The 27,730-nt window shown below is 41.8% G+C and overlaps 2 protein-coding genes across 8 annotated transcripts in view; one reads left to right on the top strand and one right to left on the bottom strand.

Moving 5' to 3' along the window:
• The first annotated feature begins 456 nt into the window (after positions 1–456).
• Positions 457–7,844, top strand: alpk2 (alpha-kinase 2). Its single transcript, XM_053875176.1, has 10 exons — positions 457–1,881; positions 2,577–3,825; positions 3,916–4,063; positions 4,943–5,070; positions 5,135–5,179; positions 5,248–5,546; positions 5,644–5,732; positions 5,811–6,028; positions 6,977–7,025; positions 7,087–7,844. Exons 1-10 carry the CDS (start codon positions 457–459, stop codon positions 7,292–7,294), a joined length of 3,858 nt encoding a protein of 1,285 aa, XP_053731151.1. The 3' UTR covers positions 7,295–7,844.
• Positions 7,845–13,045: 5,201 nt separating this feature from the next.
• The window catches only part of nedd4l (NEDD4 like E3 ubiquitin protein ligase), a 34,572-nt gene continuing 19,887 nt past the window's right edge, over positions 13,046–27,730 (bottom strand). For 6 of the 7 annotated variants that reach the window (XM_053855862.1, XM_053855878.1, XM_053855870.1 and 3 more), the window contains 19 exons: positions 25,776–25,835; positions 25,063–25,200; positions 24,303–24,476; positions 22,962–23,162; positions 21,987–22,064; positions 20,307–20,361; positions 19,880–19,938; positions 19,363–19,428; positions 18,604–18,833; positions 18,069–18,190; positions 17,922–17,992; positions 17,746–17,841; positions 17,345–17,418; positions 17,201–17,261; positions 17,027–17,086; positions 16,846–16,953; positions 15,133–15,229; positions 14,987–15,059; positions 13,046–13,677 (listed from right to left, as the gene is read on the bottom strand). In XM_053855862.1, the coding sequence (XP_053711837.1) occupies positions 13,575–13,677; positions 14,987–15,059; positions 15,133–15,229; positions 16,846–16,953; positions 17,027–17,086; positions 17,201–17,261; positions 17,345–17,418; positions 17,746–17,841; positions 17,922–17,992; positions 18,069–18,190; positions 18,604–18,833; positions 19,363–19,428; positions 19,880–19,938; positions 20,307–20,361; positions 21,987–22,064; positions 22,962–23,162; positions 24,303–24,476; positions 25,063–25,200; positions 25,776–25,835 (1,926 nt within the window). In that variant the 3' untranslated portion in view covers positions 13,046–13,574. The remainder of the gene's footprint in view (positions 13,678–14,986; positions 15,060–15,132; positions 15,230–16,845; positions 16,954–17,026; positions 17,087–17,200; positions 17,262–17,344; positions 17,419–17,745; positions 17,842–17,921; positions 17,993–18,068; positions 18,191–18,603; positions 18,834–19,362; positions 19,429–19,879; positions 19,939–20,306; positions 20,362–21,986; positions 22,065–22,961; positions 23,163–24,302; positions 24,477–25,062; positions 25,201–25,775; positions 25,836–27,730) is intronic. The other variant, XM_053855835.1, reaches the window with a different exon arrangement.

Consider the following 27,730-nt stretch of genomic DNA (forward strand, 5'->3'; position numbering starts at 1 on the left):
ATTCAGATCTTCTGCTTAGCACAGAGTTTCTTGAGAATGTAGACCATCACTGTTATCAGTCGGCTGAATTATCTCAAGTGCCTTTAACAGCTCTCAGAATAGACTGTTTAAAATCCTTCCTCAAGATAAGAAAGGCACAGTTCATACCGGCACTTTTTTGTTTACAAATGTTTCTCATTCTTCCATGATTCATTTGCAGGTTCAAACTCTTGAAATAAAGTCTGAGGAGAACCAACGGGAGAAGATGACAATTCCATACTTGGACATCTGGAAGGCAAAGTCATCAGGAAATGCTGCAGACGACATCTGATGGATGGAACGCTGATTTCCAAGGACGACCAATTCCCATCACAAGCAGCTTGATCTGACTCTCAGACTGAGGATTTAGATTCCCTTCCCATTTTGCTCAGCCTCACTGATAAAACTCTATCTGCGGCCGGGACAGCCGCTGCGATCATGTCGGAATACTCTGAGGCTTGCGTCAAATCCACTGAGCTTTTTTCAAAGACTTCCAAATACCACTCCAAGGAGAAACAGCCTGAGTGCTGCACTCCACCACAGTGTTCTTTACTTTGCCGTTCAATGACGGAGAGTAAAGATTCAAGTGGCTCCTGTGACACGTCTGAGCCCTCACAAATGCCACTTGATTTTATTCCAAATTCAACAGTAATCTTGCCCGAAAGAGTCCTGGGGCCCGAGTCTGTTCCTTTAAAAGAAGTCATGGAGTCAAACGATAACCAAAGTCACACCAGCAGTCTATTGCTATCACACCAGTCGGACAGTTCGGAGTGTGACTCAGCAGTCGAACCCATGACAGAACTCCACATCTATGAAAGTGAGACCCAAGACTTTATCCTCAGACCTTCTGTTGATCCTCTGGAGATTGATTGTCCTGAATACCTGTCACTGGTGGGGATGAAGGGCGAGTCAGAGCTTTACTGTAACACAGAGTCTCTGGATGAATCACCGGCATCTCAAGGTCATGATGACCGCTCCGAGAAGACGGCTGTGCTGGGCTGTGAGTCACCTCTCAGCAGGTATAAAGCCTTGAGCACTGCGGATGAAGGGACATGTGAGTCAGGGTTGAAGACAGAAAGTGTGGCGAAAGCAGAGGGAGGTGAGTTAACCTCACAAGTCAGGGAGAGTGACAGCCAAGTGGAGCTGTGGCTGGATGCTTGTCAGTATCTGACGGATGACGAGCCAGAGAAAAGGGACCTCTTGGAACCGATGAAACTTCCTGTGGCACAAGAGGAACCCGCTGATAACGAGGACTTGTTTTTTCCCCAAGAACAGGCGCAAGAGTCGAGTTACGTGCCAGACTGCAGTGACAGGATTGGCTGGTCTGTTCACGACCGAGGCAGGGGCCCACCGGTTCAGAGGTGGTCTTCAGTCGACAGCTGGGCAACTGCACTCTCTGACTGGACCGGGATCATCTCAGCTCAGCCCGAAGAGATCACAGCCACTTTCACTGAGATCGGGGCAGAGCTAGACGCTTTAACACAAGCCCTCGCAGACGTGGACGTAAACAAAGGCGGAGGTGCGGAAGGAGCCAACATGGGAGTACAAGATCAGCCTCAGAACATGCCACAAAATCCCATTCTGTCCTTTGATCTGGTGGCACCAGGAGGTGAGCAGACTGACAGAGAGAGCATCCAGACTCTGGAATCACTGTGTGGATCGATAATTGCAGCTCGAGAGCAGATTGAGTCAGAGCTGCACCCATCTGTGTGTCTATCTGGCGGGAGGGAGCCCTCCACCACTGATTTGAACTTTAGCCACTTGAGACAGTATGAAGAAACATCAATGAGAGACATTCAAAGCAGTAAGGAAGAAATCATTCTCCAGATAATCGAAGACACAGAGGCTCAGGAGGTGGAACGAGTAAGTGGTTTTGCATCGTGTGCATGTGAGTGATCTTGAGTCAAATACTGTGGTGCTTAGTGTGTGCGGAGGAGAGGTTCTCCTTGATGTTGCAGCCAATAAATATTCCAGTCATGTGTTTTGGAAACATGACAGACAGTGCGGAGCATGTGGGACTGAGGAACGTATCATACTTCAGATGGATGGCCAGTAGGAGGCACACTGTTCGCAAGTTCTCTTGGGTCGAAGCCCATTTTTATTTTGCAAACACACTTTGATTCTCAATGACATCCAAAGTCCTTTGGCTCTCATCTCAAAGACTGACAGCTGTGAGTGCTGAAGGAAATGGGAGAGGAAAACTTCAGATGCACAGAAATGGCATCTAATAATAGTCGAGAGTTCAATGATAATAGCTTGCATCCCTGGTGTGTCAGGGTAATGGGTGAGAGGAGAGCACAGCTGAGGACTATAACATGATCCTCCTCCTCTCTCTCTCTCTCTCTCTCTCTCCTGGTCACACACACTCACACACCCATCTTTAAAAACATCCTCAGGACAGTAGCAGTCGCGCAGTTACAGGAGTGTGATTGGTTGGGATAGGAACCAGAGCCTCTGCCTTGAACATAGTTGTGTGCTGTGCATCTAGAGGAAGGTAAGCCAGGATATAGATATTCCTCATCATCTTGGTTAATGCATGTTTTTTTGTCCCTCCACAGTCTCGAGCGAGTAGCTTGGAGGTCAATCAGATCATCAAACCAACCCCTGCAAATGAAGCTGAAACTCCTTCCGACGTTCTTCCGACACTAACTGTCTCTCACGTGTGTGGTGCGGACACAGAGAGCAGACAGACACACGTGCCAGCCAGCACTCTTGACAGAGCATGTCAGGTGGAGCCTAAGAGGGGGGGTCTTGAGTTTATGATGCCCTCAGCTCCTCTTAGGATCAGCTCCTCCCACTGGCCGAGCAGCAGTTTGGATGGGGATCTGATTTGCGATCGCGGTTGTGAGGAAAAACTCTGCAATGGAAACACTTCTCAGGCGGAAGATAATAAGGACTTGAGCGATATTAAAAAAGAAGACTGTTCATCTGATAAACTTTTGAATTCACTTGCGTTCAGTCCAAAAAAGACGCTCATCGAGGAGATCAGTGATTTCAGCAGGGATTTATCAAACCTGATTCCACTCTCGGAGGAACGTTTAAAGATTTCAGAGGAGAACCGTGTTGCAGTTTTTACGTTAGACATCAATGACCCCTTTGCGTCAAGAATCGCAAAACAAGGCAGCAGAGAACTGGAGAAAGTTGGTCTGAACACCAAAATATCTGAGAGGATGCCGAACAAAAGCCACAAAAAGGAGAAGTCTGTTCCTCATCCATCAGCGAGGAAGCAGGAGAACTTGACTCCAGGACTTCCACAGGAGCAGATCAGCAAACAGAAAGAAAATGTCACAGGAGAAAATCAGAAAATAAAGACTGAGCTTGAAGACAGGAATAACACACCTCAGGGTGAAGCAGAGTTTGAGAAGGTCAAACCACACAGCAAGAAAAAGAAGAAACATGGTCAGCATGCAGGTGGGGTAAAGCTGACGATAGGCTCTCAAAGTGATGTTGAGATCACTGCAACGCAGAAGACTGCAAAAGGAAGGATTGACATGTTTGAGGCCAAAATTTCTCCCACAGACAAGGAGACGAGCGAGAAAAAGCAACAAGATGGAAAACATAGCCACAAAGAACATAAGGAACCGAAGCCGAAGACTAATGATTGTCCTCCCAGTGAAGACGTTGTGAAGAGGAGACGCCTCTCAGAGGACAAGTTCGGGAAGATCGTCGGTGCATTGGAGTCTAAACTAGGAAAGCTTGGAGCTCCAGCCCACGACAGGAAGGAGCTGTCAAAGACAGATGCTGGAGCGACACGGAAGAAGACCTTCAGCGAAGTCGTCAAGCAAAAGCCAGTTACACCTAAAGAAGGTAAAGAAACCGTCTTGAGTTGAGATTTCATACTCTGAGCGACATGAACGGTCATTAGATAGCGGCACTCACAACCTGTCACGCTTGCAGAGCCCAAAGTCCTGAAGCCCATTCAGGTGCTGCCAGTGAGTGGAGACCCACAAAGCCTTTGCTTGTGGTGTCAGTTTACCACCGTGTTCACTCGGCACACTGTGACATGGAGGCGAGACGGAGTCACCCTGGCCGAGGTCGACAGAAGGTAATTATAACACTTTAAGTACCGTATCCTTTACTTTCACGTATGCAAAGCCTATAGGCTAAAGTTAGTGTGACTAGAATTCATTCATCATGATGGTACGATAGTTTTCAGTCATACAATCCACTTAGGAGAAACGTGACCCTGGACAAGGTGCGTCAAACTTAAGGCCTGCGAGGTGTGTGCTGTAACCATGAGGCACACACGCAAAGGTTCACGTTCTCCGATTGTCAGGAGGCTCAGAAAAGACAGGAGACTCAACCGCAGGAAGTAAGAGAGGCGAGCGGTTAACGGAAGAACACAGTGTTTAATAAACAAAAACAGCAGAGCCAACACAAACGGGACGCAGCTCAAAATCTTACATGATAACAAAAGCAGTCTCCAACGAAGAATTAATAGCGATCGGGAATTGTCCAAAGTCCAAACAAAAGAGTTCACAAGGTAGATCAGGCGCAAGGAGGAACAGGAACTAGAAAATGAGAGATCAAGGTCAGGATCAAACTTACAAAAATACTCAGCCGCAGGACAAACCAAAAGGAAAAAGAGAGATACGAACGATGAAATGCTCAGCATAACACACACGAAACATTCACGGTGCACTGTCATCCAAATCTGGGGAAATAAGGTGCAGCAGCCACTCGCACACACAGGAAATGAGGAAGTGTCCATACAAAATAAAAGCACAACAGGAGGGGACTTGACACTGATGTACAGTTTAATGATTTTCCTCAGGTGCGTGATAGGTAAGGAACAAAGTAAAAGTCTTGTCTGTTGCTCCAAACAAAGGAAACAAGGCGTGAAGGTTGTTGTCTTATGAGCTAGCAGGCATTGATGATGAGTGTCCGGAAAAGCAACGGCTTTTGACGCTTGGCCTTTCTGAAGTGCAGGGGATGAAAGCAGAGTGTCACTGACCATCTCAAATGCGTCCCACAAAGATCTGGGCAAGTACCAGTGCTGCCTGCAGAGCTCCCAAGGGTCAGTTACTCTGGAGTACCTGCTCACCTATGAAGGTAAAACAGATAATTTCATACAAGATTTGGCACCATTTCCTAATGCATTTTCATCACCCAACAGTGCTGAGTGAAGTGGTCATCCCTTTGTCTCCGACAACCATCTCAAGTGAGTCATGCTTGTTTGAATCATCTTGTCATGGTAAATCACTGACATCCAAACTTTCATCCTTCAAGTCGCACCAGTCGAGGTGGAATGTGAAGAAGAGGACGTCCGTTGCTCAAAGCTGATGTTCAAAGAGGATTTCCTCACGCAGCAGTTCTTTGGTGAGGACCACGGCGTCAGCATACTGACAGAGAAGGTCCATTTTGGGGAGGGGATGCACCGGCGAGCGTTCAGGACCAAACTGCAGACGAGTCAGGCGCCTCAGCTCCTGCCAGGACACTCCTGCGTGCTCAAAGTGCATAACGCCATCAGCTACGGGACCAAGAGCAGTGAGGAGCTGATCCAGAGGAACTTCACTCTGGCAGTAGAGGTGAGCTGGTTGCAGAAGGACCTGCTGATCCGCTGCTTTATATTTGATCTTCATGTTGTAATTCTAATGTAATGCAATGCAACAAATCTCTTGACAGGAGTGCCAGGTTCAAAACACAGCCAGGGAGTTCATTAAAGCCTACACAGCTGAAGCTCAAGGCTGCGAAGCCTTTGGAAAAGTCCCAGAGTGAGTATGAAGAGCAAGCAAACGATGACTGGCAGATGCGTGGAATACTATCGACTCTTCTGTTTCCCAATGGACCAGGATCATTCCAATCTTTCTGGTTCACCGTCCATCCAACGACATCCCCTACGCCACTCTGGAGGAAGAGCTGATCGGAGACTTTGTCAAGTATTCGGTCAAAGACGGTAAAGAGATCAACCTCCTGAGACGAGACTCCGAGGCCGGACGGAAATGCTGTGCATTTCAGCATTGGGTCTACGCCAAGACTGATGGCAACCTGCTGGTCACTGACATGCAGGGTGAGAGATTAATATCAATGTTACTTGTTGTTGACGACATGTTAACCTAAGTTCTTGAATAAAATTGGATTTCACGTTTTACATACAAGTAACATCCAACTTACGACCTGCTCGACTTACGTCCTCCTGTACTTACGACCAGAGCCAGCAGATGCTTTTTTTTTTTTTTTTTTTTTATTCAATGTCTGGCACTGTAGCACGTAGCAACACGGCAACGCGTACGACAATTACAGCAGCACAGTATCCCGGCATCTCACTCTCACACAGCCATCTACCACTACAGTAGTACCTATAACCTTCACGTCGGCTATTTTGAATGACATTCGACTTACGTCCAATCTGACTTGTGACCTGTTTGTCAGAACTGATCGCATTGATCACATCATAAGTTGGATGTTACTTGTATATGGAATTTAAGGGAAGCCTTCTTTATTTTATATTTACACCTTTCAAAAATGGCTACCAACCAGATGAAACATTATGCTCATTTAAATCAAACAAATGTAGAGAGACAAAATGTGTAAAAGTCAACATATCTGACTCTGCGTGTTGCATGACAGTAGCTTGTAGCTCTGTTATCTGCGTGCTACAGCTGTTAGTCATCTGCTAAAATTCTCCAACTGTTTACTTCCGCGCTTCGATAGCACGTTATAGGAAGATATTCTCATGTGTGCCAAATGCAGAATGTGTTTGTTTCCTTCAGCGTATTTCATTGAATAAAAACTTGCTTTCTGTTGACATTCTGAGAAGTCATCTCGGATTGCTCACTCAGATTGAGAGCTCTCCCACCTTCCAACTGGGAAATCTTGTGAGCGAAAAAGACGAGGGAATATTCTGTGGAAGTTAAAATTATTTCTTAAAATTATTTTTTTATTTATCATTAGCTGTCAGTGTTGCCACAGTTGGTTTAGGTGAGAATGCTAAACTAATCGAGCTCTGTGGTTTCAGGAGTCGGGATGAGGCTGACTGACGTGGGAATAGCCACCTGTAAGAAAGGGTGAGTGTAAGTAACAAAATATTAAGTCACCGTTTCCTTAAACATCTTATTTTGTCTGCAGCTACAAGGGCTTCAAGGGGAACTGCTCCACCTCCTTCATTGATCAGTTTAAAGCTCTGCACCAGTGCAACACCTACTGTGAGATCCTTGGCCTCAAATCTCTGCAGCCGAAACCCAAAAAAACGGCGTCCGCTCCTAAAGCCAAACCACAGCCGTCCGCCATCCCGAAGAAAAAGATGTTTGGGCCGACAGTGAAAGGAAAGTCATAACAGTGGAAGGAGTGCGGACACCGGTAGCAGCTCTACAGGACGTCCGCACTTACTCCGTGACGACTGAAACACTTGAGAAGTGATGCGGTTTGTCGCATCAGTCATGTCTTAGATTTGATATCTAAAGTCCACGTGAGAGTTTATACTTTTGAAATGCATTAGTTCATTAAATTAATGAACTTTTTTAATTGCTTGACACACAGCTGTGTAAAATATTGAATGTCTGATGTGAAGTGAGTCAGTATTTGGTGACATATTTATTTATTGTTTCAGTTAAGAAACAGATTATTATGCGAGTTCAGAGTTGATTTATTGAATCAGTTCATGTGTGATTTGGTGTACAGCAACATCAATGCAAAGTTAGTGTTCAAGTTTATTGAACAAACAATTTATATTGGAATGGCAAAAAAGATTGACAGTGTTTTTAAAGATATTTAAATTGAACACTGTTCATCCATGTCACCTGGGCGAATGAAAAAGCTCTTGGGTTTGCTTGATTTGTCTGATCAAAACCGTGATCGGAAGCTAAAGGCTAATAAAAAAAATGTGTTTTGGCCTTTTTTTTTTTTTTTTTTTGACTTTCATTGCATCACCATGAACTAAAGGTTTGCATAGGGAAATACTTCAACACACTGAGGAAGCAACTAAAAGAAAGTGAGGTCAACATGATCATGTCAAACTTTACGTGACACCTGTGTCGTCTAAACTGGAGTGGCCCGCAGTATAGCTTCCTTCAGGTTTTGTTGACTTTTGTCGACTGAAGCTTCCCTCCTCTCAAGTATCCCAGCTATTCTCAGCACTTCCTTATGATTGTCCCTCCTGACCCAGTTTACTGATCCCGTGTCAAGTCACTCCGCACTTTCAGTGTGGACTGATATGTTCTGCTGAAGGAGTCGTTCTCTTCTTTATTTGAATCAGACACATGGTGTCCGCATGTTTACAGTCACACAGCTGTACATTAGCACCTGACATATATAAAAAAGTGGGTCACGCTGAGAAAGTCAGCATCATGTCTGGGGGATTAACACCTATGGATCTATTTTCAACAGTGGGCAATGGAGGTGTTAGCCAGTATGTACGCTTAGTCTGTGAGCTTTAGCCAAGTGTTTTATACTCAATTCGGAACCCTTTGCTTCTTTTACAAATATTAATATTGTGGCAGGACAAAACGGTCAGGAGTCTCTGGTTGGGAACGTGATGTTTATTTCTCTTTCAGGCCACAAAACTCTCTACACGTTTCCCCCCACAGCCTATATATATCCTCAGTCAGGTCCCTATCCATCGTACCTCTAGGTGAGAGGCCACACCTCCCGAGTGCCCACCACAATATAAAGATTATTAGTTGCAGTAGCAGCAGTAGTTACACTCCCGTAACAAGATACAGAACATTATGTGCCTCAGCATTGGGTGTATTTAAAAAACTGGGTCAGTTTTGCCGCTTTGTTTTCATCAAATATCAGCAGTGAATTTATGAATTAAACTCAAACGAAACATTTGCTTAAGTGCACATGCAAATCCAATTTCACATAAATCGTGAGGCAAAAACACTTTATGCAACTCACAGAAAGACAATGAAAATAACCTTGTAGACTCACCTCCAAAACACTAAGGAAGGGCATTTAAAAGGGATCAACATGCAATACACATCTTTAGTCTCAGCACTCGCTATCTAATAAAACTAAACAAAAAAAGTTTTGAATTACAGCTGAATAAACACATTGAAAGCAGATAGGTCAAACCATTTAACTGAATATTTAAGCTACTGTTAGAAATGGTAAAAAATATCACTTTTTTTTAACATTTTGAATTGGATTTATCGACCATGTTTCTCTCCTCGGTTTGTGACGCAAACATTATTTTGCACACTTTGCTGTGTGACTTTTATCCTGGGGAACAAATGTGGGGTGACATTCGCCAAAGCAGCCAGAAACTTGCTGAATAATAAGCGAGGAGTTTTTCCACACTAGCTATTTAGTGTGATAATGGCGTTTGATACTGAGGACACAAACACCATTGTCACACTCCACAGCTCTGGAGGACGGAGGTCCGACTCCAGCTGGACGATTCGAGGACTGGGAAACCTGTCAGAGAGAAAGCGGAGGAAAGGTTTCACTGAAACGTTTGCAGCTTAGTAACACCTATCTAAGACCATGGCAAGCTGAAGTCTACTTTAGAAGCATCCTTCGTTTTCCATCTGTTTCATCGAACCTGTTAGAAGCAGCCTCACCTCTTCCACGCCGATCCCTCCTGCACCTCCGAGTCCTTCTTCAAAACGTAAAAGTCCAGTGGTGGCAGCAGAATCATGAGGTGATTGGTGGCGAGTTTGACTTTATGTAGACTCAGCCGGGTTTGGACAAACAGCCGGCTCCACATTGGTGATAAGCTACAGGGGAAGTATCGATCGACCCTGACCAGAGGTGGAGGGTGAGAGGGGGAATGGGGGGGTAACCAGAAAGTCCTCGGTGTGGCAACATGGGCCCTTTGAAGCAAATGGAACGGGCCCCACCCAAACCTGATGAGAAACTCACGTCTGAAAAGGTGCTGGGTAAAAAGTGAGGAGTGCAGTAAATGGACCTGGAAAAAAAGTGAATTTATAACACTATTTATAACACTATTATTTTAAAATCTCAAAATCAAACAAGGGCTGCAACTGACAACCATTTTGATAGTTGTCTAGTCACCGACTGCCGTAATGAGTAGTTGACAAGTCTGTAAAATGACGTGAACGGGTTGACGAACATGACATCAGTCATCGTCAGTTTCTGGTGTTGTAAATAGTAATTTAAAAAAAAAAGAAAGAAAATAAAAACATGATGTTAGCTCTTGTATGGTGTATCTGAATGTCTCAAAGAATTTGTCACATGTCACATCTCCCTTTGATGTATCTCTCCGATGTATCCATCGTGACATGTTCCCATTCTCCCGATATTTTGGTCACGATGGTCATGGAGGCGCAGACATTTGTCCTCTTATTGTGAATTGGGCCACTTTGTGGAAGGACGGAAAAGTGCGATGTCATCATGACTCGGCAACACATGAAGCCATCTGCAAGTAATTTAACACTACAGTCATGAAGAGGACTCGCAGACAATCACAGATGGGATTATAATATCGACACATTTGATCGCCATAATAAGCATTTTTACGGCCAAAACAGAAGGAAAAGAAAAGGAGAAGTCCGACTCAAACAAAGTCACTTGATGGGAAAGCTTTAAAGAGTAACTGAAACGCTGTTTTTCTACTGAAAAAGTTCATGTCTCCCGAAAAATTAACCCCAAAATATGACGTCACAACCAAGCTCCAGTTGGATAAAGGGCTGTGCCGTGGTCCATTGGGTCCATTCTAGTATTAGTAGTAATGGAAAGTGGAAGGGCTGTCTGAAACAAACACGTCCGATATGAATGAGGCACGGACCATTCGTAAGACGGCGCAGTTACAACGCATCCAAAAAACAAGTTGACGTGCCTTGCACTTACGACAGGACTGGAAGTCTGGAAGCATAAGAAGTGGATTCAAGGACTTGGGTGTTGCTCTGCATTGTAGCTCATTTTGGGACTGTTTTCCAGCAGAAGATATGGTGGAGTTACATCAGGACAAAATAGCCACCTCTGGTGTAAAATAAATAAATGTTTGGAAGCACTTTCAAAACATGACTATAAAATTTGAAAAAATAACGTTAAGAGAAAAGTGACGATTGTAGCTTAAATTCTGATCACAATCCATAAAATACTCTAAATGTACTTCCAGTTGTGTGAGCATGTTGGCTTCATGGAGTGGTTTCAGGTGGCACACCAGCAGAACACGCGTTGGCTTCGGGTTTGTTTGTGACCAGATCAACAGAAGGAGCGTTTGATAAAATGTCCCCGAGGTGAGCGTGCTTTTTATTTGCTCGTCCTTGGAGCTGATAACTGGCAGATTGTGTGTGTGAATGAACTGAGGTCCCTTCACCACCACCACCACCATCACCAGCGTCGAACACGTCGGCTAAAATAAGCCACACAAACGCAGCTGCAACAATTTGCTCAGGCATGTGAGGATTTGAAGGAGACAGTGAGTGGTCCCGGATGATGGGGGAGAACGTCGATGTCTTCCGACAGCTCATAAATAGCTTTGTCTTCAAAGTGATTGTGTCGTGTGGTTAAGAAATTATAAGGATTGTATTTTCAGAATTCAGATTTGCAAGAGTCTGGAGACAAAGTCAGGGAAGGCAGACGGTTTGCGCAAATCATTTTTGCCAAATATTAAACCCATTTTCAGAAGAATCTTAAAGTACTCCAACATTACATGGCATATAAGCACATAAGATATAGGACCATATATATTATATTAACTTTGATACATTAACTTTTTATTTCATCCAAAAATGATTTATCGTTTACACAATTTTCACCTAAATGTCAAGAGTGAGAATACTTTTCTTTTGAATACTATTTAAGCATGACTCTCTAAACGTTGATTCTTTTTATATTTAAAAAAAATTCTCTGAATTTAAATACAGTTCTCAGACACAAAAAAAAACATATTTTCAACCTCAAACAATTCAGAATGAGACTCTTTTATTTGACCAAAGTTAAATGAACCACAGAGTTGCAGAAAGTGGTGAATCAAGTGATATTTCCCTTATCAATTCAAAAAAAAGGAGACCAGAGAGGAAGGAAGAGAACACAAGAGATTAAACTAAAGGAAGTGAAGTCTCCGCTTCACCGGTGTCAACCTTTTCTACGTTAGCAGCAGACTTACAGACTATTTATATATTGCACCCGGAAAGTGCTTTTGAATGGAAAACGATCACATTCAAGTTAATGACGAGACGACAGGCGACGTGATCTCAGTGATCAATAAAGTGCCCTTCAGGTTGAAAGTGTTAGAAAAAAAGGAGAGAAAACTAAACATAAAAAACATTATCTTTGTACGAAACGTGCTGCTTTATATTCAGTGGCAATCACAGCTTTTTTCTCTCTCTCTCTCACACACACACGCACGCACGCGCACAGCTTCATCTTAGTGTCCATGGTAATACTTTTGTTAAATGTTAATGCGTACATATATGTATATATCATCAAAGACCCTAAAATTTGATTTCCAACAACAATGTACAGCATTATGAACAGCAACAGGCATGAATATCAATATAGTCATGATGCAAACGTCTCACAGAAACTAGACCCTTTTTTTCATTTGTCCGTCTCACGGACCACGAAATTATACTTAGTGATTTACGATGAGGATAAAGCGAACACAAGATTTGGGTTCATGCTGCATTCAGAGCTCTATAATTATATTAAAAAAAAGAAAATATATGATTCATCACAAATGATATGGACGCTCGACGGGTTCCCAAACAAATGGATTCATCTAGGATTTGCAAAAAAGTACAAATGTTTTTTTGTTTATTTGTATTTGCAGAAATTAAACCAGTTAAAAAAAAAAAAAAACTTCCAAAAATTCTAAAATGATTATTTAGGAGATTATTTCATCCCAGACTCTTGAATTGTTAAGAAAAAGAACAATCTACAAAACACCCGCTGTTTCATTTTATAAAATAAGTACATAATCAATAGATGTCGACTTGAATGCGTAGTGAATTTTCAAGATGCGAACTGCGTTTTTTGTGTAATATAAACGCAGCAGTAGTTTGTCGTAAACAGTAACATATTTCATCGGCTCATATACATATATATATGAAATGCAAGGTGAGAAGTGAGCAAGTGAAACAACCACTGCAACATGTTGCCATTCATAACTAATTTAATTACATATTGCACTTGTCAATTTATGTGGCGTGTGAACATAAAGTGGGGGTGTGGCGCCTTTCCTGAAAGGTGATTGGCTGACTTCCCTAAAGTAATCGGGTGTTGGTCTTAAGAGTGTCGTGGTCGTAGTGTGGTTGTGTTAGAAAACCAGTGCACGTGGGGTCCAGACTAAGGTCCTGATGCTGATAACCCAGCGACACCGAGGCTTAATAGAGAAGATGTTGAAATGTTTTTCCAGCACCAGGGATTTCCACACAGGTGCTGAGGAAATACAAAAAGTCTCTTTGTGGTTGTCAACATGAGTAATTTCCTCAACACCGTCCCGCAGTGAGAATTAAAAAAAAAAAAAAAAGTAGGCATATTGGCTCAAGTTGTAGATCGGACTGACAGACAGCTGTTACAGCACAACATGCGCGTGCAGAACTGTTACAGCTGGTTTGACATCCAAGTTTTTTTGTTTTTTTTTTGTTTCATTTACAGATTTTGTTTGACGGTTTGGTTGTTGGTTCGACGCTGCTGGTGTGCTTTCAGTCCACTCCCTCGAAGCCCTGCGCGTTCTCCACAGCCATGAGCAGCTTCTCCCGCAGGTCATCGAAAGACTCATAGGTGGGCAGATCCAGGCGGTTGAAGCTGGAGGGGAAGAGTTACAGGGCCCAGTTATATTTTCAATATCTGGAAGTTTTGTAGTTAGGACAGGAGTGACTTCATAAACTTCACAACTGAATTATAGAATGATGTGAATAAGCAAACCGAGACGATATCTTCACATGATCTATAACAGAGTTTCACTCCTGGACCTGTTTTTACAACAGGTGACCAGTGCACTCACCAGGCGTTTGTAGCTGGTGTGGTACGACTGAGTGGCTGACTAAAACAAACATCTGCTTTCAGATATGACCATCAAGGAGCACATGTAAAATCCTGTCAGCAGCTCCCATAGTCTCAAAAGGGTTAAAACCATGCTCATGTAACAGGCGATATGTAGATGGAGGAATCACAAAGACAGAACTGAAAACTGCTAACATTTGTGTAGATCAGACCTGGGCAAAGTGCAGATGCCTGTATTTTTGTGGACCTTTTAACTGATATGTAAATTTTTTTCTGGCTTTTTTTTTTTGTTCTTTCTCTTTCAGTTATCACTACCACTTATAGCATGTTCTTTTTTTCTTTTCATTGGCCATTTTTGTGTGTTTTTCATGTTCATCAAAATACATTGAAGGCATATTGAAAATATATTTTGATTTTCAAATTAAATGCATATAAAGTGAAATTTTTTAACGTTTTCATGGCATATTTACACTTCTTAATATCCTTACTTACATTTATTCTTGTTACGTTTATTTTGTCGTTGATTTATGAGTATATATTTTGGATATTTTTCAGTCATGTTTTGGAGTCATCGCTGTCTTTCTTTTGATGATGTCCCCTCACAACAGTTACAGTTTGTAATGTGGCCCTTTAGGAAATTTAATTGACCAGATCTGCTGTAGATAGAACAAGGATGGTGTGCACCACAATCAGACACTGTTGTCATGGAAACATATATATCCACTTGAGTTTTAAAAAAATGTGAACATGATCCATGACACGAATACAGCTCTATTCTGGCAGGCAAACCATTATGTAGGCTGCATTCATCACTGTGGAAAAATGTCACTGTCACCCTCTGTACTACAGTATAGCGACTCATGATGGTTGGTTCGAAAAAATACAGACAGAATGCATGAAAACAAACCAAAAGAATGATCTATTCAGACTATCCTGTTTACTGACTCATGCTCCGTTATCTACACTTTTTAAGCAGCAAAATGGCTTTATAATCGGGATACAGTGACTTTAGTCCTCTTAATTCAGGGAGACAAGAATTTAACATTGAAATGAAAGAACTGTTCTGTTCATCGCTGCGAACACGTAAATCGGACTCATTCAAGCTACGTACCATGTGTGCGCTCGTGGCAGCTTGTCTGCAGTTCCCCACTGCTCAATGGTGAACAGCTGAGGACCATTAGAACCTGCAAGGAAAACATCATGAGTCAACTCATTAGTTAATCTAGGCAGCGAACAATCAAAAAAAGGGACCGGTACCATAAAGTTCTGCGAAGCCGTTCATGGGAACTCTGGATGTCCCCGTGACAAACTGGAGGAGCCGAATCCTCTTTTCAGCGTCCATCAACAGGACAACCTGTTGAAAGGACAATGTTATATAGTGCCCATAAAGTTCAGCTGCAAAGGCGTCATTCATCCAGGACAGGACACCAAATGAAAAACTCCAAACTGGAATACTACTTACAGAATATTCAAACTTTTTGTAGTGCATTATGGAAAGTATAGTGGTGCGATTGTCATTTAAAGGGAGACTTTTAACGCCAGATGCCATCAAATGGTGCTAGTATCAGCACAGTTGCTACACCAGCTACGCCCATGTTGAACTTTATCAGATTTGGAACCAAAGAAAACAAAGGTACCACACAAGGAGCTTAAAGAGTCGCTGTCCGGCAACAACACATTGATAGCAATCGGCCGCACATTGCTTTAATTATGTTTAAATAGCTTTTATCCAGTGGTATGGCAAAGAAGATAAATATTTCGTTCTCATTCTATTTTGAATTTGAATTGTAATATTACATTGCAAAAACATCTCGCAGGGGGATTAGCGAAAATACAGCCAGGGTTGCCCAAAGTGGCTGACAAAAACAAGTTCTTTTTTCCTCAATTAATGGCTACATTTACAAATAAAGAAGAAATGCTAATTTTTGCAATCAGACTTTGGACTAGGGGTCTATCGACCCTTGTCCAGGGGGGATGCCAAACTCCCTGGGACTTCTAGTGTTAAACAAGAGGAAGTGTTTAGAAGAGTCCAATCTGAAGTCCAAAAGCCAGTTCCCTCAAAGTTTTCACTCAAAATACAGAACAAAACAGAGGTGATAAAGTACCGAATTACATCAATAGAACAATATTTCCTCAGTTCATACTACACTCTCAATATTGACATTTGGAGTTCATCAATGTATGGCTCGGCCGTAATTAAAAAAATTAAATGAAGGACAAACTCAGGGCCATGTTGGGAAAACTTCATCCCAATCGTAATCTTTTTAACAGTGATTCAGTCCCTTTTTGGTTTGGTCTGAGAGCCCCATTTGTGGAAAGAACTGGGCATTTTTTAAAATTAACTTAACCAGTGTCCTCCAAGAGGGTATCCGTCTCACACTTATGACTATCCATCTTAAAAGCATCAGAGTAGAGGCATTTCATTATTGACATGAAGTCATCAATACTTCTCCCAGTCATATAGTCAACACATTCACTTCAGGAACATATGAAAGCATCTGTGTAAATTAAGCCTATTAAATTATTCAACTACTCAATTAACTATAATGAATTTGAAAACATCCACTGACATAATGTTTTTAGAACAGTCAGCAACCAAATAAAACAGACACAATTATAGCATTTAATTCTTAAAAAAAAAAATAACATCACAAAAACTATTATAATGGTCTTCATCACAACTGAAAGCTGTTTAAAGGACAAGCCAGCAGAAACGTGGTGACGTGTGATCACAGTCGACTGCGTGTTGTTGCTATCAGGGTGTGTTTGCTGTGTGTGTGTGTGTGTTAATTCTGCAGCAAAGATGAGAGATAAGCAGGGCACCAACATCTTTAAGCTCTTTCATCAGTGTAAACATGCCTGTCCATCCAAATGGACTTTGATCTTCAAAAGTGTGGCCAACTGGTTTTCTATTTGCAGCACCTTTTTTTCCCCCTTCTAAATGCTGATGTCAAAAAAAAGAGGTCGCACCTTCCAGAACCACTGAATAACCGGATGGTTGGGACAGTAGCCGTTCTTGTAAACAGTGTGCTGTCTCCAGTCGTTGACGTCGACGTCACCGAGACCACACATGAGAAGCTGCACAGGGAGAACACAGACTCACTCATGGGACACGCATGGCTCAATTAATGATACTGAGAAACGAAAGTACCTCCAGTTCATTTTCATCGAAGATCTTGATGAGATCTATCAAAATAAGTTCTGTGAACCCCTAAAGGAAAGAGAAGATGGGGATTACGCCGCCAAACAAACAGCACCCTCATCATGAAAAGCGTTTGATAGAACACTGCCCCCTGGTGGTGACTCGAGGTTGGTCGAAACATACCTCCAAGAATGCGTTCATCTGCTTTTGGACCCTGTTGACAAATCTCCACTGGATGACCAGGCTGTGAGGCAAACCATATGAGTGGTGTTGTGAGAGATAACTGACAACATTTGAATGAGAATTATAATCGGAAAACAATCTCACTCGATATATTCCTGCTTATTTTCGTTGGTGACCACCATGTCAGAGCCACTTGGTTTAAGGTCCACTTGGTACGTCTGGTGCATGAGAAACAAAAAAAAAGAATTAACTGGTGCAAACAAAAAAGTACAGACATTTGGTAAAAAGTGAAATACACATGATGATGAGCAACCAGAATATTGTTGCTGCTTAATAATATCAAGCAAAAAGATGCATGAAATTTTCAAGTAACTTTCAAGAGGAGTTCAAGTGGACTGTAATATAATTTCAATGAACTCTTATGAACATTTTTTTATCTATTCTTTTGAGCCATCTTGGAAGTCAAATGTTCTTGAATGAATAAAAGAATGACAAGATAAAGCAGAGGTCAAAATGATTCTAAATGCAAATAAAGGTCAGCTCACCTGTCCAAAATTGTCTTCATCAATGCAAAACCTCAAGTCCAGTTCTGTGGGATCGTTCTCCAAAATCCACTTCAGAGAGTTGTAGTATTCACTGTCCTACAGAGGTGAAACACATTAGAGTGTGAGCAACACCGTAGGATCAAAAATAATTGTTGCGCTTGACAGTGACGCCTCACCACAGACTCCATGTCTTTGAGAGAAATCTGTTTGCCGAGCATCATCTTATAAAATGGTCGAATGAAGAAGCCTGTGTGAGGGTAGTGTTCATTTGGAAAGTGCACACAATGGAGGAGTTTTTCACAGCAAAAGAAAAACCTACTGACCATCAAGTAGTTTTCCATGGAATACAGCCATTCCTGCAACACGGCCAATAAACTTGAAGTAAGACAGGTGATCTTCGTTGCAGAGGCCGGAGTTGGGGTTAATCTGCAGAGTGTAGTTGTCTCTGATGAGAAAAACAGAAAAAAAAGACGAATGCAATGATCTATATTGTTAGGTAACAACAACATTAAAAAAAGAACATTAAATCGTAGAGAAACAATCACTGATTAAGGCGACTGAGATTCCAAGAACAGAACCAAAATGAACCTCTTGTTCTCTAATTATCTTCAGCTGTTCTGTGCTTGGTAAACACTCAATTCAGAACGGCCTTTTGAATGACAGGAAATATGAATCAAAGACAAATGACTTTTTTACAAGCCTCACAGGGAGGTCAGTAATACAGTCGCTCAGCGCTCTGCTGCACTCAATAGGGAGTCGCTCAACAATAAGGCAAAAGAGAACATGGGATTTTGGACTTCATTCTTTAACTTCTAGAACAACAGCTAGTGAAGACCATTAAGTAGAAAGAATACTCACGTAGCAGAGTACTCAAATAGGCCATAGTAGGGGTTAAACATCTCCTTTGATAGGAGAAAGAACCACTCTCTAGCAACACCACCGTAGTCCAGCCCTTTTTCTGACTCAAACTCGATCCACAGCCGGGCTTTCAGGACATCTGGCCTTTTTAGGGACATGATCCGTCGATAGGATTCCTCGAAGATGTTGTTCCTATGAAGTTTCATCTCAAACCGGTTGGGGATGTCAGCCTGAAATCATTCAGAGAAAATTGTTTCACCATGGCTGATGGAAATCTTGTTTGCCGACGTCTAAAATTCACAGAAAATACAAATCAATGAATCATTTAGGACAGTTTTATCCAGTATGTGGGTCTTTCAGTCACGACTTAGAGGGTGTGAGGAAAAACAAGCTTCCAACCTTCCTCTTCCTTCACAATTCTTGCGCCCCATTAAAAACAAATGTCACTCACTGCCACATACCGAAACATGGAAGCATCTTTAAAAGCTTCCATACTCCTACTGTCCCACCCATAGCTTCTCATTGGGAACTCAGCCATTCATTATCTCCATGAAACAAATGTAAACATTGTGTGTGTGTGTGTGTGTGTGTGTGTGTGTGTGTGTGTGTGTGTGTGTGTGTGTGTGTGTGTGTGTGTGTGTGTGTGTGTGTGTGTGTGTGTGTGTGTGTGTGTGTGTGTGTGTGTGTGTGTGTGTGTGTGTGTGTGTGTGTGTGTATATATATATATATATATATATATTCTTTTAAGACACAACTTACCGGTTTCTTTAATTTCTTTCTGAAGTAATCGTACTTCTGCTTGAACTCTCTGGAGTACGGAACAGCCTGCAGTGGAGTAAGCATTGCAAGAGATAAAAAGTGGTTACAAAGAACCGTTACAACCAACAGTACGCAGTTAAAAACAAAAAACAAATAGGGCTGAGATGTATATGGTTCAATGTTATTTCTAGAATGAACTAAGTTTTATGTTAGCAGTGTATCTCTACAACTTCCTGATTTATTCCATTTATAACCCTAAAAAGATGGGGCTTATTTGTGCCACATTACCAGCAGCACTGTGGGTTATTTGGAGAAATTAATCTCAAGGCAGATCACGTCGTAAAATTGCAGAGGTGACATGCTATACTGAACCTTTGTTTTTTTCCCCACAAGCTCTGACGATAGTGAGCAAAATACTGAACCTCAGCATTCAAAGAAAAAAAAACTTGTTATTTCCGTGTAACAACAATGATTTGGCGAACACTTAACATGTAGACAATGCAGGGAAACTACTCACAGGTCCGGTGATGGCCGGACTCTGAAGGCGAGGATCTTCCCACTGCGTGTTCTTTGTGTCTGGACGTAAAGGAAAAACAACATTAACTTCATTGAATGCTAACAAGGCAAAACATTTATGAGTCCAGAGGGGCCAGCGCATACTTGTCAAAGAGCAATGCAAAATGAACATCACTGGCTTCATGCTGGAAACAAGCAAATCTAAAAAGAATTCTCAAATATAACAATAAAGAAAAGTTGTATTTAACATAGGGTTAGAGCTGAACTAAAGAAGATTCATCTAATTGGAAGTTTTATAAATAATATCATTCTAATATTGAACACGACAATGATCAAATTGAACCTGGATCTCCACACATAACATCAGAGTGCTCAAGTCATGACCAAACTTTTTGCTCCATAAAGTGTTGTAGTATATCTTAACTTACTGTGGTCAATGTAGAAGGTGCGGCCGTCTGAATGAACTCTTTCTTCCCATCCAGGCTAAAAAAAAAGACAATAGGATAAGTGAGTAAATATTTGAACATTAGTCTTAGTTGTACACAATTTCACATCAGTCCATACTCAAATAGTTTGTTTCTTTTCTTAAATCCAGCCTTCCTTTTTTTAATTTAGGCTTGATTGAACTCAAATGACAATCAAATTGCTAAAAGCACTGCAGGAAAGGGAAGCTCAATCAAAGACCTGAAAGGAACCAAGAGGATTTTCTCTGCTATTTGAGTCAGGTCTGAGACGTCAGCAAGGCAGGGATACAACCACGACATGAAGGTTAATCACCACCACTGGTTCAGACCAGAACACCATCACTGACGGGTGACCACTCAGAGCAGTGTCACACATACACACAAATGCTCCCACAGCACCAGCAACCAGGCAATTAAAATAAGTAGCTCAGGGTGAAAGGGTTGAGGACAGAGGACGTCAGACAACTTGATCAACAATGTGTATCTTCCTGAGGACTTGGGGGACGTCAGATCCACTGGGAGAGTGGAGAAAAGCTGATGGCATGCAGCATTTAGCCACTTTCTTCTTTAAACACAAAAGTGTTCTGTAGTTGTTGTTTACCTCTATTTCCCTCCCCCCATTTATCATTTCATCATTCATTTATTTTTACCCGAAAAAACACGTTCTTGTTTTGAATTTACAAGCCCCCTCATCAAATTCTAAAAAGTTTGGTCACACACTGAAGGGATAGTGGCAGTGGTGGGGGTGATGAGCTCATAGAGAGAAAGCAGGGCCAAAAAAGAAGAAAATGAAAAGGTTAAGTCCATCCATGCTCATGACATAAGAGAAAGAACAGAGAAGAGGAGAGAAGTAAGAACATGAAAAGCGCAAGGCTGTCTGCAGGCATTTGACCAGACCGGAACGGACCAGACAGGAAGGTAGGCAGGCAGAGTGCGGAAGCCAACCAACCTCCTCTGGTAGGTGCTGCCAAACAGACAGGCCAGATGTAGAAGAAGTAGCAAACATTAGTTCCACCATAACAGAGAGAAAGTGGAAGAGAAAGAAGAGGGAGAACATACAGACACAGGCGCACGCGCGCGCACACAAACATACACACACAGCACCAAGCCTAAGTTATACACCACTGAGTAGAATTAAAAGGGAGGTCGCTGCCAGTGGTCGCACCAAATGGGCATTACTGTGACCCTAAAGCCGTTTTTGATATATATATACTTTTTTTTTTAATTGGGAATATATTACAGTTTTTTAAATATGAATTAGGGTTTCAGCTATCACTATGAACACAGACAACATTTATTCAACTCCAGAAAAACTGATGGATTTTACAATTTAAACTTATATTGGCTATATGAAAAGAAGCACTTCTTCAAGGGTAGTTCAATAAAAAAAAAAGTTTTATTTATTTCTAAATTTCCTAAATGGCAGTGCGAATGAGTTCAAACAGATAATAACTCTCTTTGCACATATACTGGCCACAAGACTATACTTCTCACGCTGTTGACATTGATATCGAAGACAACTTTCCTTAAGTGGAAATTAAGCTACAGCAGTTCTAGATCAGCATCACACAAAAGCTTGATCATGAAAAGACCCATATGATGTTGATGGCGATGGTAACCACAGTGTATTTGTGTTTTACTCACAGGCAGTGGTCCTAGCTCTCCAGGCTCCATGGAGTTCTTGTTCCTCATATGGACTGGATATTTTAACCTTGGATCCTCCTGTTTTCGCCACAAAAAAGCTCATGAATCCTGAGGTTGAATATGTAGAATTTTCTAGTCAAAGCGTCCAAGAGGTGAAAAGTACACAACTTTAAAAATATTGCCCAGTCTAATGCGTCTTCTGTTCAATGTTTAACAAGAGTAGTAATGCGTTTAAGAATCTGTGAACAGCAACAATATACATACAGGATCCCACAATATACCAGTAAATCTACAGAGCTAGCCAGATGAAATGCCACCTTAACTAATGGTGAAGGGTGAAAGAACCACATTCAGCCATTACCGAGATATTTAGTTCTAAAAGTAAGCTTGCATAAGCAATCTGTGTGCTTCATGACCTCACAAAGAGCATTCATGTGACCTGCAAAGAATGATGGGATTCATGAGCTGCTTATGTATGGACATTTTGACACGTTTGTCACTATGATTTGTGTATTTTCTACATACCCTTCTAACGGCCCATCAACAGGAAGCTGCATTACATTTGCTTCTAATGCTCCATCAACTCTTTTAGGGTAATAAATGATAGAGCCAACACCAGAGTCCAAAGGTACAGTACTATTAGTGTCTCTTAGCGGGGCTAAAATGAATCAACACACAACTTCACGTGTTACATCCTTCTTCACCACTGGGTGTCACTACAATAGTAATGATTACAGTGTGTTAAATAGGGCAAGTTAAAATATTCATATTAAAATATCATAAGTATGACAATCAAATATGCCCTTTAATGAAATGGGAATGCTGTGATGGTGACAGAGTGTTTTTTGTTGCTTCTTTGTGTATTTCTAGTATCAACTATTTGCCTCCTTTAATTCATTTGGACTGAAATTTCAGATTATCAATCTATTCACTTCAAAACAAGCAGACTATATAGGGCTCTGCATGATCACTCACCCACGTGGTTGTTCTGCTGTTGTGATCGATGAAGAAAGGCCGTCCATTAGGGGCTATTCTCATCTCCCAGCCAGGCGGCAAAAAGCTCTGCTGTGTTTTATGTTGTGATTTCGGGGAGCTATAGGGGGACAGTTGCGGCGACTGAGGGTTGGAGAACGTGTCCTTCACGGCCCTCCTCACTTGGACGTTGTTGCTGGCACCCTGAAATAATTTAATAAGTGTATTACTGTTCTTAGCTTAAAAAAGGTAATGTCCTGAACTAGAATATTAACTTAGAATAAATTGAAAGCCCTTAAAAAAAATCCCCTAAAAAAGGTGTGATGATAATTTCATGAATAAAAAGAGAAATCAATGTTATTTACTCCTACAATCAGTGTTAGTTTTCAGTCACAGCCAGATCTCTAAAGGTAAAAGTTAATCATCAAGATAAAACAGTGGTTCTTTTTTCATAATAAACAAAGCGACTCACTTCACCGCAAAAAAAAAAAAAATGTAGGATTGATAGTGATGAATCCAAAACCCTAGTTATTGGGCTGTTTTGAAAATTAGTCAGAGGAAACCCAACACATGAAATCAAATGCACGTTTAAGGCCTTGTTTAGATGGAAGAATGGTTTCGGTGAAAGCGACATGGGTGAGATTATCGCAAGCTAAGAAACGGGTAATTAAACTCGTCAATTAGCAAAAATGCAAGTATAAGGAGGGAAAGGGAAATGATGTGCCATAAACAGGAAGATGGGTGGTTTACTGATGTGTTATCAGGAATAAACAGGATGCAGCTGAGGTATGTGAATAAGGTCCATGGATCATGTGGAAATCTAAAACAAAGTTGAATGCTGGATAAATTTAAATATTATAAATTTCAATATTTACTCAATTGATTCAGATAAGCTGTGTAAGCTGAACACGTCCAGTTGATCTACTCAGAGTAGTAACTATGGATATGCTTGATACACAGCAGTCTTTATGGATCTTGTATGCTGCATTGACACGAGCCCACCACAAATGCAATTGCCGTCATTTAGATTTCCGTGAGGTCAGACTATCTAAACCAGGAATGTCAAAGCGGTCCTCAAAAGGGCTGCAGTGGGTGCAGGCTTTAGTTCTAACCAATCAAGGGGACACCTTCTCACCAGTCAGGTGTCATCAATCGATTGTCAGGCTGGTGTTGTTGGTATCATCCGACACCTGATAGGTTATCCTGTATGTGCTTGCAGTGTTAAAACAAAAACCCACTGAGGCCCTTTTGAGGATCAGTTTGACACCCCTGATTAAACGATTGTGGAGCAGTAAAGAAAGGAAAAGGGGAAGAATGACAGCACTACATGCGGCTAATTCTCACCTCTAAGGGGGTAGAAAGGGTAACGGTTGGGGAGCTGAGGCTACGCGGTCGTCGGACTTGGGGCTCATGGAGATGGTTGCTGGAGGCATTGGAAGTGGAGGGGATGGGTGCCATTGCTGAAGCTCCACCAGATGCTGAAGCTGCAGCTGAAGTGCTCGCACCATCTTCAGTCAGCTGTGAGTGAGAATGACACTTTGTCATCAGACAAATTTGAAGTGCTGTTAACTGTGAGGGTGCCCTCCACATTGAACCACGATGTCGACGATGTATTCGGCTGCACTGGAAAAGGCCCCCAAAAACTTTCTATAGTACACATTTTATATATTCATGGTTATGTCTCAACTTTGAAGGATAGGACATGGAGTGCGGGTTAATCTCATCAACAGCCCAGCTGGAAGACCTGAGTGCAGCTGTAGCAATAGGAAAAGAAATATAGAAACAGGGAATGACATGAACTACAGACCAGAGTGGGAAGAAAAGAACATGGCTGCAATACCATGCTAGGGTTAAAGACTGGACCAATACAAAGTTGCACTCGACCAACAAACAGCTACACAGAGGAGAAGAACGACAGGCAAAGAGAGTTGAAAGGAGCGGTGGGACAACAAAAGATGCGGACCTTCGATCACCATTCTGCACAAACACACAAAGAAGAAACACTGGGGAAAAATGGAAGAGGAGCTGCAACACGATGACATCGGAGCCGTGGTAACTCCAGTCCCATGCATGTGATGGCTCCAGCTGTTCAGACCTGCTGTACCTGCACAATTGGCCTAGTCCAGGTTGTGGTGCGGTTGTTATGGTTGACGTAATAAGTTCGTCCTTTTGCGTCCTTCCTTTCCTCCCATCCAGGGGGCAGGCCAGGGGTGGTCAAGGTGTAAGCTGTCCCTGAGGGAGACTGGCCGAGTGTAAAGAGAAAGCACAGACAGCCAATCAGTACTTGCGTGCGTGAACAGCCAAGCGAGACTGAAAAATGCGAGACGTTTTCAAAGGTCAGTGGCAGAACACTGCTCAAGATGTCAGTGATGTAAATCCTTATCCACATTATTACAAAATGTTCCACTTGAATTGTACAGAACATGCAGCTCAGAGGATTAGCAAAGGAGAGATAAAATCAACTCTCAGTGGGTGGATGTGTAGAAAATGAACCACATGAGAAATACAAAACATCTGTGTGCTATTTCCACTGAAAAAAAAAACATCCAAACACTTGACCCTGACAAAGCTTGCATGAACTGCGGTGTTTTGCTTTTCCATTATTCAGTAACATGCATCAATCATCAGTGTACCAGTACACACACATTTTCACCTTTCAATCAGTAAACATTTAATCAGAGTGAAACATTAACAATGGACTCCCTGATGTGAATGGGTTTGTCTTCTAATTTCATCACAGATGTGCAGATCCAATGCGTGAATAAAACTAAAAAGGCAACTGACAGGGTTGGTACTTGAAATAAACTTATATATTACCGTTGACTCCTCACCACCTGAGACAGTTTGAGCCCTTGTTCTTCTGGTGTGGGAACTCCGCTGGTGGTAGACAACATAGGAAGATGTTTGTCTAATTATTGTTTTAAGATCACAATGTCTTATTTTTGCGAAGTTTGAGAGGTGAGGGGGTGCAATCAGGCTGTGGATCAGGCCGAGTGATGGATGATTAAGCTCACATATTCAATCGCAGAGGAGGTGAAGAGTGACAGAAAGGGAGGGAAATCTGTATTTTTTTTATTATATTTAATCATGGCGGGAGAGTTAGAAGGCTGTCAACACAGAAATGAATTAAAGAACACAAATTACAGAACGTGACAATCATCCCAACGGAGACGTGTCCGTGTCATTCAGTTTTGATTCCGAAAGAACATTTTTGAGAGAAAACAGAACCAAGTTGAGACAGGCAAAGAGCTGCTGCAGAGGTACTGTACTTCGCTGTAGAAGGAAAAGACACTCTCCTCCAGTAATTTAATCCACAGCTCATGCATCAGCCTTAATCTGCGCCTCAGTTAAAAATTATGCTCAACTACAGTCAGACTCCTCCACACAGTGGCTTCTGTGTATTATATAACTAGCTTGTAAAATTGTTATATTTGGACTCCTCACAAACTTCACTGATACTCCATTTAAGAAGAATTTGGTGAATGGCATTAGCAATTAATAGGACTCAGGAGACTAAAGGAGGAATAGTGACACTTTCACGTTCACCATTTCTCTTAACTTTTTTGTATAAATCATATAAATTATACGTTGGGCAACATGTCCATTTAACTGTTCAAAATAGTCAATATTTTCTGTGGCACAATGGGAATACTGGATGACATGCTATTCTTAAAAGGACCACATACAGTATCCCGTGGTATAAGAGTAATCTAAAGGGCTAGCAAGATCAAATGCCACCTTAATCGACGGTGAAGGGTGAAAGAACCATGTTGAGCCATTACCAAGTTTTTTTTAGTTCTAAAAGTAAGCCTGCACAAGCGAACTATACGCTCCGTGACCTCACAAAGAGCGTTCATATGACCTGCAAAGAATCAAGGGATTCATGACACACCAAGCACTGTAAAAAGTGCCACTTATGGTCTTCATGGATCAACTTCGTGAAGATAAAACACTGCAAAATATAGTCTTGAAAGAAGTGCGTTTATACCTATGACCTATAGGAATATGTATTTGCCATTTCTAAAATTACGGTATGAAGGCTCCATGGACCGATAACACAGTGCTGCTGAAAAAGTCAGTAGTCTTATTTTTTTGTTGCAAACACGCTGAGGGCTGTTTGACAGACACGTGGAGCTGCATTGTATTGGTTTTATAGACTTTGAGCTTTGTCACAGACCTAGGTGACTGGGATTCTAACTTTGATGTCAGAATCTGTGAATCTCTTGACTGGAGCTGTTGTCACGTGAAGTGAATACTATGATTCTTGCCACATAATAAAACACCAATGAACTCCTCTTGGGTGAATAAAACTGAACTTTATGGTTTTCACGACAAGAAATATAGGAACTGAAGGAGGAAGAACATCAAGCCTTTTTAATGCCGGGCTCCACAACTCTGGAACAGTCTGCCAGTGAAGATCCAAAACACACTTGTACCACCACTTTTAAATCTCAGGTAAAAACTCACATAAATCGGCTTGCTTTTATGCAATAGCCTTAAAACGTTTCCTTCGTTATCGCTCACTGAAGGCCTAGCTGTCAACACTTGTTTTGCCTGTATTATTATTTTCTCTCCTACGATATATAAAGGAGTTTGTGTGGTGTCAAGTGGTCTCACCATTATTATTGCATTTCCACTTACATGTGGACTTACACGTTGTACCAGGATGACACCTAAGTCAGCTATGTTTTTTTATGCAGACTGGCTTAAGCTGCTTTAAAATCGGGACGCACAAATCGATATAACGGTGCAGAGTGGACAGGTGCAGAGAA

This window comes from Synchiropus splendidus, chromosome 1 (genome assembly GCF_027744825.2).
Source record: "Synchiropus splendidus isolate RoL2022-P1 chromosome 1, RoL_Sspl_1.0, whole genome shotgun sequence".
NCBI lineage: Eukaryota > Metazoa > Chordata > Actinopteri > Syngnathiformes > Callionymidae > Synchiropus > Synchiropus splendidus.